Source organism: Misgurnus anguillicaudatus, chromosome 15 (assembly GCF_027580225.2).
Source record: "Misgurnus anguillicaudatus chromosome 15, ASM2758022v2, whole genome shotgun sequence".
NCBI lineage: Eukaryota > Metazoa > Chordata > Actinopteri > Cypriniformes > Cobitidae > Misgurnus > Misgurnus anguillicaudatus.
Genome location: NC_073351.2, coordinates 9,478,075 through 9,492,038, shown reverse-complemented (window position 1 = coordinate 9,492,038; position 13,964 = coordinate 9,478,075). Strand labels below are relative to the sequence as shown.

The 13,964-nt window shown below is 36.4% G+C and overlaps 1 protein-coding gene across 2 annotated transcripts in view; it reads right to left on the bottom strand.

Annotated features, from left to right (window-relative positions):
• Nucleotides 1-4,843: 4,843 nt before the first annotated feature.
• Nucleotides 4,844-13,964, bottom strand: part of nectin1b (nectin cell adhesion molecule 1b) — a 287,273-nt gene continuing 278,152 nt past the window's right edge. The window contains exon 9 of one of the 2 annotated variants that reach the window (XM_055173651.2): nucleotides 4,844-7,183. In XM_055173651.2, coding sequence (XP_055029626.2) covers nucleotides 6,947-7,183 — 237 coding nt within the window. In that variant the 3' untranslated portion in view covers nucleotides 4,844-6,946. The remainder of the gene's footprint in view (nucleotides 7,184-13,964) is intronic. The other variant, XM_055173653.2, reaches the window with a different exon arrangement.

The following is a 13,964-nucleotide window of genomic DNA, read 5'->3' as shown; positions in this document are numbered from 1 at the left end:
TGGTCGAGCCGAGGCACTGTGTTTAAAAAAAAATACATCTATATGTATCATATACATTTTTACGCATATATTAATAAAATATGATTGGTTCAGTAAAAATTAAAGTTAAAATTAGTGTTAAAATTCATTATCTTTTATAATTAAGTACAATAAAGAAAACTTTTATTGGATGATCTAACTATTATTGTATGAAGTATAAAATATAAATGTATTATTTATATGCATATGTACTTACATTAATATGATTGGTTCAGTTTGAAATTATCTTTTATTATTAAATAAATAAATTAATTAAACTATTATTGGATGAACACCCACCCTATAACGTCTGCTCCCCCCGTCCAACCGTCCCGAATTTCAGCCAATCTCATCTGGTCACCCTATCAGGAACACGTTTTTTCATCCAAATATTTTTTTCTTAATTTACAAGAGAACTCGTCAATGGTGGGGAAAGAGTTAAATAGTAAATCATATTATAACATTTGCTCCTAGTTTTACATACAAGGCTTACAGCTAGTCCTAGACTAAAACACATGTTTGAGCTGTCTCAACTGAAAATAACTTGCACTGATACATTTTAAAATATGCCAGTGCCATTGATTTGTCTCAAGATATACACCAGTAATGTCTTTTTCTAAGGCATGTCTATAAAAGATGCTTAAACATCTCAATTTAACTAAGGCCTAGCCCTGGCTTTAGGTAAGCTTTGTCTTTGACAATCCTGGACAAGCAGACATAAATTTGTAAAGAAATATTTTGGATCAGCATGCCGTAAAAGCAACTGTCAGCTGTCAAAATGAACCAAAACATTAGAGGCGATTTGGGGCAGGGATTCATTTATACTGTGAGGGATTTACAAAATTCTCAATCAGTGAGAGAACTGATGTCTGGCAATGCCCGGCCCGCTGCTGGTCACAGGGGAAAAAACAGCTTTGTTATGGATTAAATGGCACATCAGAGCCTCAGAGAAAAAGCACCCGCTTTCCAATCAGATGAGAATTTGTGCCCTGTGAGCCATAAAAAGGCATCAGGTTTCAATGCTAATGTTTTATTTCAGATTTCATTCTAAATATTTTGTAGACACAGCTACAGTCAATCAGCTTATGAGATATATTACATTTATAAAGTATTCAATGACTTGATGTAATGATGCAAAAATGTTATGTAGAGCAGTATTACAAAGTTGTGACTGCTGAGTTGGCGCTTGCTATATGCTAGCGTTTAGGCTGATGTTTTACTATTGAGGTTACAGTTATGTTTTGCAAGTACATACATACAAAACCTTACCACTCTCAATAATTGATAAATCCTCCAAATCTGTATCTTCGTCTGATACAGACTCAAACATAAGGTCTGTTTGCTTTGAGAGCTACTGACTGACATGAGCCGTGCTATGAAACAGCCAATGAGAGCAGAGCTCAACATTATTATTCATGACCCTTTTCAAATAAGGTAATAATAGATCATTTCATTCTAGAGAAAAATTCTAGGATTGTAAATCGACATGGAAAACCGCCTCTAGATCATTTTTGCACTTAATAAAGTCACATACCTTCTATTTAGATATCAGAGAACAATTTAAAGGAACACGCACAGATTTTGGGAATTTAGCTTATTTACCGTATCCCCTAGAGTTAGATAAGTCCATACATACCTTTCTCATCTCCGTGCGTGCTGTAACTCTGTCTGACGCAGCCCCCGCTAGCTTAGCTTAGCACAAAGACTGGAAGAGAATGGCTCCAGCTAGGAAAATGTTTGCGTTATTTTGTCACTTATTGGGAGTAGTTTGCTAGCTGAAGCCATTTACTTCCAGACTTTGTGCTAAGCTAAGCTAGCGGGGGCTGCGTCAGACAGAGTTACAGCACGCACGGAAATGAGAAAGGTATGTATGGACTTATCTAACTCTGGGGGATACGATGAATACGATGAACAGATTGTATCAATGCATTCTTTGGCACCTTTAAAATTACCCACTCTCTCGTAAAATGTGCACCCAAAAAACAAGGAATAAATTGGCACTGGCATAAATGACTGTCTTTATACGTTTTTTATGAATACTTGGCGTTTGTAAGACTCTACAAAATTGGTTTAAACTGATTGTTCGGGATTAAACATAATACCATAAAATACCAAAAACAAAATTTTAAATATAAATAGATGCTAAAAGAAATTGAAATAACATATAATTCTGTATATATCTTGTTCCATATCTACTCTTATCACCCTTGGCCTATACAATATATAGTGAGGGAATATAGGGACTTTTACAGTAAATGTGGGTTATCTGCTAACTTCACAGCATTTTTGAGTAGTGTGACAGTATCTCAGCTGTTTTCAAAATATTTCCGCTGTTCCAGTGAGTAGCTATATTTTACAGCAGGTACCCATGAAGCATGACAGAATGCTACATGATTTTATGGGCACCCAGACTCAACCAGTCAGACAACATATAGGTACACAAGGTATAACCAGACAACATCCATTCAGACTTCATTCAGAACTATTTTTGGTTCTCTAAAGAAACATTATTTTATAATAGAAGGTTTTACAGACAATGGTAGAATTTTTAATGGCCAAGGCTACTTAAGGCGGTTCATAGTCCATAAAAGAAAACAAATTGTAACCATGTATTAAAAAAGCATGAATGAATCTCATGATCGCTGATTACTTCATATTACCCCACATTAGATAAATATATAGAAAACTGCATGTATTACTAGATGTAAACATAATGTGGGTGAATTTTAAACTTTTCTTATTTCTCTGATTTACTTCTGTTAATAAAACAAAAGATCTTATGATAACTGCAATAACTTTCATACAAGGTGTTCAGGAAATCTAAACTCCATGATAAACCCTAAACTTTACTTTTTAAATAGCAGAGCTGAACACAAAGGATTTTTGGCAAAAATACATTTTAAATGTATTTAAAAGTAAATACAGATGAATCTTTTTAACGAAGTTACAGAAGGCAGTCAGGAGCAGTGAGTAGTTTTTTCTTCTTATTTTCTTATTTAATTAACTTCAATGACAGATACATCAACAGGTTATGCGGCTTTCACATAGGAAGCGGTGTGCGCTGCGCTCGCCGCTGTGTTCAGCGCAGCCAAGTGATTTGTGCTCTGATGGCCAGACCAAAGTAGGCGTGGTTTTCAATAAATTACTACAGTGTTTATATTTGCGTTAAATAGTTGATGAGGAATACAGAGACTGATGTTGACGGCCCCATTTCACGCAACTTTAAGCTGCCTACGACAAGCTCCTTGACTTTAAACACACCTGACATGCCAACTTGAATTGCTATGTGTTTCCATGACACGGCTTTCCTCCTGATGTCTCTGTAGGAGCATAAACTTGTATTATAAAGCTCCGGAAATTCAGAGTATAAGCTTTTCGTCCATTTTGCTTGTTTAGATGCCCCGTTTCTATTGGCCGCACGGGTAATCGTCACAGAGCGCAGCGCAAAAGTTAAACTATTTTGAACTTTGACAGCTGCACTCGCGCATTGCTCGACGCAGGAACAAACCTCCCTCGCGCGGCACAAGCCATTGAAATGAATGCAGTCGTAGACCCATGAAAGAGGGCTCAAATCGACCGGCTTATTGAGGAGAGGTGTGCTATGACTTTTATAAGCGATCGGGTGCAGGATTTCCGAAAGGGGGGCGAAAAACCACCCAAAAATCCCATTGACTTAACATTGCGCCCAACTTTGACGAGTCATAGCTCCGCTCGAGGATTTTGTAGAAACATGTGGGTTACAACATTTGAAGAGGGTGGTAGGCTCTGTAAGAACATACATCACATTGGGGTGTAAGTTGTACCCCTGGGGTGTAAGAGGCGCCCAAAAGTGCCCCAATGAAAAGTCAATAGCACACCACTCCTCCTATGTGAAAGACGCATTAGGCTTATTATTGTCAGGATCCTGTCAGAATCTTGTCTTGTTTTAATGTCTAGTTCAATTTGACAGGGTTCTGACAGTACCATGTTCTGTGTGGGAACACGTGTCCATGGTGTGTTGATATAAGGCCACATGTTTTCCTTGTCTCGTCTCTTTTACCCCGCTCCCTTGTCATCCTCATTAGTCTTTATTGTTTTATCCTTATCACCTGTTCCCCTAATGATTTTCTCCCTTATTTAATGCCCTTGTGTTTTTTGTCCTCTTGTTTGTCTTCCTTAAAGTGTTTTCTGTTCACCCCCCGACATCGATTTGGGTTCATCTGTACCTGTTCCTCACAATTATAAAACTGAATGCAATAAAATGAGTTCACATTTGTTTAAGACACAAAGTAACCAATTGTTTGCTATGATACTCACTAAGATAGCTATTTTGATAATATGCACATTGTCTATTTAAGCCAAATCATACATCATTATGTAGTATTTGCAATGTATGTTATTATTTCGTAATATTTGTATTTAACAATGTGCAGTGCTGCCCCTGTCGAAATAAACATGGCGATTAATGGAAAGTGAATTTTTGGAGGATTGAAAGTAGCATTAAATTTGATGTGGCACCCCGGACACCCCTCTGTGTCCGCCATTGTTTACAGATTATAAAAAAGTAAGAAAGAACGTTTTTTAAGTATTTACGACAATTTTTTTTTTAATGTAGCTTTAACAAAAAAAAGCAGCATGAAGTTGAAACAACTTAATTATGCAAGTAAATCCAACCTAATTTGTAAGTTTTGACTTGTGAAAAGTTGACATAACTTGACAAATTAAATTAAACTTTTTCAAATTGTTTTTCTAAGTATATATATATATATATAGTTGTAGTATAACCCTAAAGCAGCAACACAACTGCAAAAAAAAAAATCTGAGAGATTATTTAGAGTTTGTGAGGTTTAATGTTCATCTGCATGAGTTTTGTTTCACACATCTGGTACACAAAGTTAAATTTTACATCAAACATACTGTATTCCCCATGTAAAAAAGACAAAAAAGTCAAAATGCTTCACATATGGAAGAATAACTAGCAGTGACACATATAATGCTTTCATGTTCACGAGGACAGAGACGATGATTTTCCTTTACAAACATGAAGATATATTTGTATACACAGTGTAAGAAAATATTAACAAAAAAGCACATGTATAAAACAAAATCATCAGGATTGCAAACGTAGAAATGAAGTCAAATAATTTCACAGTTTCAAAATAATAATAAGAAACATAATTTACAATTAAAAATTATCATAGTAGCACAACTACAAACTAGTGACAATGACCTTCAATACTAAAATAATAATAATAATAGTAATACTGTAATACTACAGGTGTCACCAATAATGAAAAATATGTGACATAGGGACACAAGAACACACACAGAAATTAATTCCAGACAAAAATGTGCATGGCAGGTAGCTTTACATATCCCAGAAACCACTGCAAAAGATTACATTTTCAATACCTATCCTGAATAACTCTAAAGGGTGTCTCTTTATCACTTTAACTTTCACAAACATCTAGCACAAATATTTTTTCAAACATGTTTTTTTTTGTCTTTTCCAGCTTATACAGTTGACATGGCCTAACAATACGAGCATCATTCTTATCAGAGGATCTCATTATACAGTACAAAGAGGTCTGGTTGAGGTTTTAAAGAGGGCAGCTGTGATTTTCTATTGACTCTTTATATGGTATCTGACTTAAAAAGAAGCTTAAGTGTATGCTGAGGATCATTCTTTAAAAAAATACATCAACATACGAATATCTTTCAAAAATAGCTTGATAAGGAAGAAATATGCGGATTGTCCCTGCAAAGCATTTTGTGTATCCAGCCGAACTCAACCGGATAATAGTCTTTAAACCATAAAGCAAAAATGTGAATTGCATGAAAACACATGCGTTTACCAAGAACGACCTACACGTATAAATACAGCAGCAACTGAAATTAAACACTTTATCTTTAACATAAAATGAATGAGTAAACTGACATATGACATTGTAAATATTTGCATATCGCTTGAAACTACGATGACAACGGTGGATGTTTATTCATTTTAATCTCTGACGATACCAAATGTAAACATTTGTGTGAAGCAAATATGGAAGGCTCTGTTTATTGGGTAACCACAAGCAAAAGATGACAGCGTTTCCATTATCCTTTTACTTGTGATATTGAGATGATATTTTACGAGCATAAGTGAGCCCTTCAATTTTTGTTTTGAACAAAGGGAACATTCACAATTCAGATTGTAATGGCAGAATATTATTCTGATGTCATTTAGTAGCCTATATTCACTGTATGACTGTCGTGGACATCGGCCATGATGTTTTGACGAAAAGTCATGAGATAAATAAGAAACAGTCACTCAACTCAAGCATGTACAACAAGAAGCAAGCAAATATTATTTTTGCGATAGAAAGGTAAAGTGTAACACACATTTGTGACAATCATTTAAACATAATGTCCACTATAGTAAAGAATAAACAGTTAAAAAGGTGACACAATCTTAAAGGGACAGTTCACTTAAAAATTTGTTGCGTGCACTCATGTGAATTTTCACACACTTCAGTGCAACAGTTCAGCGTTTTGTGTTCCATTGAAAACAAATGACAAGATTTTCATGTTTGGATGAACTGTTCCTTTAAATACGTTAAATGGTCAGACACTTGGCAGAATGGAAACAAAGGAAAGTGTGATTTTAAAGAGGTATTATGCAAAGCAAAGGCCAATACCTTGTGTTTAGGAGAAGTGAGGTGTGCTTTTGTGAGGTATGGATTCATAGTGAGGTCTTTATAATTACAACACAAGACTAAGGGGTCCTAACCACAGCCTTGTTGTGAAACATGCAGTGCACAACACACACGGTTTCAGGTCAACAAACTACTGACACTTTTTATTTCATCCCGAGAGACCATCTGTGTCCTGATGTGGCCAGCGTTGGACAAGGGCAAAAAGGAAGGTGGTGTTGTTCTCTGCAGGGTGCTATGGGTCACAAGATCTAGACAGACTGCTCCTTCGGGTAGTTGAAAGGGGGTCGGGGGGCGGAAGGGGCAGAGTTGGGCTGGAAGGTGTACATTGGGGTGTTAGTAGGGTGTTGGGTGTAAGGGTTGTGGGGTAGGAGGGTAACAGGTGGGTAGGCAGAAGGGGGTGGAGGCTCAACAATTTTTTCCTGGTTGCCCGTGTGGTGACAGCTCACATGGTCAGCTGGGGCTGGTAGCTCTTCGTTTCCAGAGTTCTGTGGACACAAGACAATAAAAGCAAACAGTGAAGGTGGATGAACTGATATTACTACTGCAAGTAAATAACACACACATTCAGCGGGTCGAGCAATATATGGGCCATGTTACACCTGGTCACTTCATGCGCCTCCTCTGATCAGATAGCCATCCGATTTCTTAAAACTGTTCCATTTACATTTGGCCACATAAATGCACCTTTGGCAAAACGGATATCAATCTGATCTTCAACTCCCGCGTAAAATGCAAATACACTATTGACGACGTTTATGCAACAAAAGCAGCACTTACTGCATGTTTTACTGTATGTTGGGCAGGGGATGTGCGTCTCCTTGCATGAGCTGGAGCGCGCAGTTCAGAGCAGGAGGAGAGTGACGCCGCTGTGATTTAACGTATGGGTCCATGACGGGGAAAATTGTTCACAAAACTCTCTCTTAAAGTTGCTTTGTTTAATATCATTCGAATTTGTCATTGGAGTCCTTTATTGGTTCCTTTATTGGAAGCTTTTTACCCGCTGTCGTCGCTCCATAAAGCAACGAGAGTGTGGTCTTTGTTTGTTTGCCAATTTGCCGGCTAATTTCCGGGTGACGTGTTTGCATTTGGGAGGAATTATGCGCTGAAAGATGTGGTTTCATCAACCAGATGTATTAATACTTGTCCAGTTTCATCTGAAATGCGTCCCAGACCACCTCCTGAAGTGGTTTGAGCGATCGGATTTAAATCCGTCTCAAACGTTTCGGAGAGCATTTACACCTGGTCTTTTTACGATCGAATAGCTATCTGATCAGAGAAAATGCATGAAGTGACCAGGTGTAAAAAGCCCCTATAATTAATGAACAATATTAAAAATGAAGAAGGGGTGTAAAACTTTTCTATCCCAGGGACACCTCACCCAGACTCTCAGGGACCCTTTAATATAAAAACAATATTATAACAATGTGTAATGTCTCTTAATATTGACATTAACAAACATTATTACATTGCAACATTATATTGTTTGACTTTTTGAGTGTGAATGTTAAATTTATTAAAAACAAATAAAATAATAAATAATTATTTTACTAAATTTCTTGGACCTCCATCAGTATCTTTGCAGACCACCATCTGTAAACTCTAGATATAAACAACCTTAAGTTTAACTTAAAGGGGACATATTATGAAGATGTCCCCAGTGCTTCTATCAACCTGAAATGTGAAAAAGATTAACCCAGTAACTTAGTTTTGGTAAACCATTCTCTGAAAGCATGTGAAAAAACCACTTAATTTAAATCTGTCTCCCCTTGTGATGTCAGAAGGGGATAATACCCCTTAATCTGCACTATCCAACCACAACACTGCCATTTAATGCAGATATCAACATTTGCATTTTAAAGGACATACCCCAAACGACATATTTTTACTCACACCTACAAAGTGGCAATTTTAACAAGCTATGATTTATAAAATATCTACATGGTATGGTATACATTATGTACGGTCACGCTGGCGCATCACACAGCTAGTGCAAGATGAAAAGTTATGGTTTAAAAATACATATTTTTTACTTTTCTGGATAAAAATGACAATTGTTTTGCTAGATTAGACCCTTATGCATCGTTTGGGATCGTTTAGAGCCCTTTGAAGTTGCATTGAAACTGCAATTTTAAACTGCATTGAAACTGTAAACTGTTGAATTCCAATAAAGTATTTTAAATTGAGAAAAATCATGGAATGTTTTTCTTAAAGACCTTAATATAAAGTACTAAAATGTCTAACATGTCTAAATGCCGTACTCTGCATTTAAAACATAAAGGGGTGGTTTCCCGGACAGCGATTAGACTAGTCCTAGACTAAAATAAATGTATGAGATGTCCAAACTGATAACATCTTGCACTGACATATCTTAAAATACACAAGTGCCTTTTGTTCTGCCTCAAAATGCACACAAGTAATGTTTTTAGTAAGGCATGTATTATTTCCTAATAAACTAAGGCCTAGTCCTGGTTTAAGATAATCCCTGTCTGGGAAACCACCCAAAAGTGTCCTCATTTAGTCAAATTTGATTATAAAACACTCAAGAGTCTGAAAGAAGTACATTTGAGTATGAGTATCAGTAGATCAGGTAATCTAATCCAATAACCAATTGACCCACATGATAGTCCGTAACTGCTGAGAAATCTTGATACTGTAGGTTACAAGTCAGAAGCCAATATGTGTGTGAAATGAGGAAATGAAACACAGTATGGGGGGACAAAATTAAATGAGAGACAGGCAGGCACAAAATAAGGCTGGCTTACACATGGTGAGATCTGTTCACATGTGGTCAGTGAGGATTATCTGTTATTAAAGTAAATACAATTAAACAGATTCAAGATGGAGAAGTTAAATTCTGCCATCTGCACTGCAAGTTTGTTGTGCAATTGATTACATTTGGATTTATGCATTTGCCAGACACTTAAAGTGAATTACAGTGCATTGTTTCAAATTGTACATATTGTATGCATGTCCATGGGAATTAAACTCGTGATCCAAATCATAGCTAATGCTAGCTGAGCTACAAAAAGTTGCAAGGGATTTGAACAACTCTCAAGATGTACTGGACCCAATTTACACTTGTATGTACTGTAGTAATGTCCACTTGTGATTGGATCAGTAATAATATCACATGAAGAAAGAGAGAGAGAGAGAGAGAGAGAGAATGGAAAGGGAATGGAAAGTGACTTACGCATAATTCCCAAGCATCTTTACATCGACGACAATGATGATTCCCATGCTGTGAGCAGTATGATGATAGAAGGAGGAACATTTTTAAAATAAATACTGAATGGTGTTCTCCAGGGCTCAGCCCTGGGCCATCTTCTGTTCTTATAGATGACAGTGAAGGACACAAGCTTGACACATGAGGTTCAGATGAGAGTGAAGATGGACAGATGAATGTATGAAAAAACCCAACAAGCAATTTTGGCTAAAACAAGGCAAAATTTGGGCTGTCAGTGAAAGTCTAATAGAAGTCTAACCATAATCCCAAGAATAGACGATGCCTATATGCTTAGAACATGTGAAAGAAAAGAAAGTAAACGCTTTGAACACCTTTTCAACACAATTTCAAAATGTTTTGACAAAGATGTACCTAAATTCAAGGTTAAAGTGGATTACTCATAGCTGGACTATAATGGGTCCATCATTTCATTGTCTTTGGTTAATGTTTGCTGGGAATCTGATCGCACATTCATCAGATGTCACAGACATTTTTAAGTGCACAGGAAACCGACACTGAAACTGCGAGCAAAACAGGATCGCGCTTGGGATATCACAAATATATAGTTTAGGATGTTATCATGTGGAATAAATCAGATCATCTTTGTAAACCACACAATGACTTATCTAAACATGAGATTGATGTTTACTTTTCCATCAGAAAAACATGAATATAAAGTAGAGATGCACTGATAGTATATTTTTCCACCAATGCCATTATTTAGACTGATATCAGCTGCTACCGCTACCAACACCGAAAGTTTGGTGGTTATATTAACTCATATTAACTAAATTCTGAAGATTGCATTTTCTGAATGTTATTCATTCATATAATGACCATAAACTTTTCTCCCACCGTTGACAAGTTATCTCGTCAATTAAGAGAAAACCCTACTCTGCCAATGACGAGATTTTACAGCAATCCATATTTCCGCTATTATCCACTAGGTGGCGCTCTTGCACAACTTATAAAACACTTATGCATCCACTCCTCTAAAAACAGTAAAAAAACTCCGTATGTTTTGATCATCATTCTAAACTGTATCTCAAAAAGTCCTATGCACTGATAAATAGGCCAATAATCGGTACCGACATAGATGATATATCGATGCACTATTGCCCATAATTACAAAAATGCAATTATTTCAGCTTTTTGTCTGTTCTTTCATTTGATATATTGAATGTTTATATATTTAAAGAAGAATATTACAATTTTGTAAAAATCCTAAAAAAATGCTGGCGCTGGCATGCAACTTTAAGAAAAAAAAAATGCTGGCGGGAAAAGAGTTAATATTGAAAATTTGAAGAAAAAAGTTATACACAGAGCTTTAATTCATTGCATTTTCCTGTTGTTCCTTTTGATTGACAGGATATATTGGCCATGACTATCAGTATGGGCAATAGTGCATCGATATATCATCTATATCGGTACCGATTATTGGCCTATATATCAGTGCATCTCTACTAGAAAGCTATTATTACTGAATCCTAAAATAGATGCAAAAATCTTCAAGCTGGAGCACAGAGTTACAAACAATTTAAAATCATTATGCTCTGGTGTACAGATACAAGCCTTTGGTAAAAATTCACTCTAAAAAGAATGAGCTGTTTAGCTTTAAACTTGCCTACAATCAGATGCTTGATAAGGCCTAATGTGATTTGAACTGTTAACACTTAGGGGGTTAAAATAATTATTTGCTTTCCCGTCATCACCTGCATTTGTCTTTATGCATAATCTCTGCAATCTGATGCCAAATAAAACACTGTTGTTAAAGGGAAAATCTTCGTTAGAATATTGTGCTATAAGACGTGTCTTTCAAGTGTTCTGGTTTCAAGTAATTATGATAAATATCGCTATTTTCCAGGGATTTGCATGTCTTTATTGATTATGATGTTATATAATTGGTTGCCAAGGAAACAGACTAAGTGAGATTAGCCTTAAGCCAAATGTTTAAACAATAGTAGTCATTGCACTAAAAAACAAAACAAAAGTGTGTATATACATGCGAGCCAGATTTGACCTCTTTATAATATTTAAATAATAATAAGAAAACACAAAGTTAGAAGTGTGACTCATTCATTAGCAGTGTTGATTTTCTTCATCTGATTTAAAAGGGAAATAATTGGGCAAATAAGTTTTTTAATTATTATTAAATACAATTAAAATTCATTTAGGGGGAACTGTGGAGAACAGTGCTTCTATAGCCCCTCAAGTTGAAAGAAGAAAAACAAAACAATGTTTATACACATTTACAGTGAACAGATAAGAATTAAGGGGGTTCATTTGCTGCCTTGGGAAATTAAACAAAGAAAAATGCTGAAGCTTTAATGTTAGCTGAACTAATATGCTAGCGAACAACGCCTCAGAACTAGACTTTGATTTCAAGCTTTTGTTTTGTGCTGATATTACGGTACAAGACTATTGAGATTCTCAGACGTACACAAAAACAAACATGCACACGCATACATAAAAACAGCTGCTTCCTTTGAAAACAACCTTGTTTTCTTTAAAAGCGCAAGTAATGGTCTACAGATGAAGTTGGTGGGCCATTTCGACAACGCTTTCCTCACGTACATTATAAGACATTTCTGAACCAAATGCACACCTGAAATCTAAATGAAAATCACAGGCCGAATGAACTCTCTTTTTTGGATACCCTGAACAGTGAGGTAGGCGAATGGGGACCGATAGTCCACCTTAGGGAATTTGACCTAAATGGGCTTCTTTTATCTCCACTGACAATGTAATGAGTCTCCCGTCTCAGCTTTGCGGCGTTCCAGAACTTCTGAATTTGCCAAAGCAATTATTTCGCTATCTTCAGATAAGGACGTTGACCTTCTGGCCTTTCTAGTGTCTCTGCATAAAGCTGGTTACAATGCTGATTGAAAATGCTTTCAAATAATATGTACTGATTGAAATAGACCTCTTTTTCGTACCCAATTTGAAAAAGGTGGAATTCAGAGTTTATCTGTCAGTTACTTTTGAGTGCTTCTTTGACAATGTAAAACACGGCTTCATTTTCCTTTATATTGGCCTGAACCGAGAGGCTATCTGCACTCAGTTATATAGAATGGACAACGTGCAGCCAATTAGAAAAAATATATTGCCAGAGCTATTAGTTTAGATGGACATTGTGGGAAAGGAAAAGGCCATGAACCTATAAAAGCTTTATTTCTGAGGCTTGTGTATTAGTGGTTCTCAAACTTTTCGGCATGCCCCCACTCCCCGTGTGTTGGGTGCATCCATTCACGCCCCCCCAAAGAAAATTCTTTACATAAAACAAAAAAGTTATGATAAATTCATGTCTTTTATAATGTATTTTATGCAACTGTGGCATATCCCCTAACTGGTGCAGTATCCCCTGCCCCCAAAGGCAGACCCGCACCTCAATTTGAGAATCACTGGGTTATTTCTTCTGTAAAAGTCTGTGAGAGCAGTGAGAGACAGTGTTGAGTTGCCTGAGACATTATGAAATGACATTTGACAATTGCCACCAGTCGTTCGTGTGTTGGGTGCATCCATTCACGCCCCCCCAAAGAAAATTCTTTACATAAAACAAAAAAGTTATGATAAATTCATGTCTTTTATAATGTATTTTATGCAACTGAGGCATATCCCCTAACTGGTGCAGTATCCCCTACCCCCAAAGGCAGACCCTTTTCCTCAATTTGAGAATCACTGGGTTATTTCTTCTGTGGAAGTTTGTGAGAGCAATGAGAGACAGTGTTGAGTTGCCTGAGACATTATGAAATGACATTTGGCAATTGCCACCAGTCGTTCGTTTAAATGTAATGTGTGAACTTTTTACACAGTCCCTTACTTTTTTACCAATATACAATTTGCATAATTTATTTACTCTTTTCATTTACGCATTTGGCAGACATTTTGGATGAGCGACTTACAATACATTTTAAAATATACATTGTATGTATGTTCCCTATGATAAACCCATGATATTTCCATTGCTTACACAATTGCACAATTCTCACACAGGTTAACCCGATAATGCATTAAGGTGAATGTTTCTGTCTCATCACCTGCTG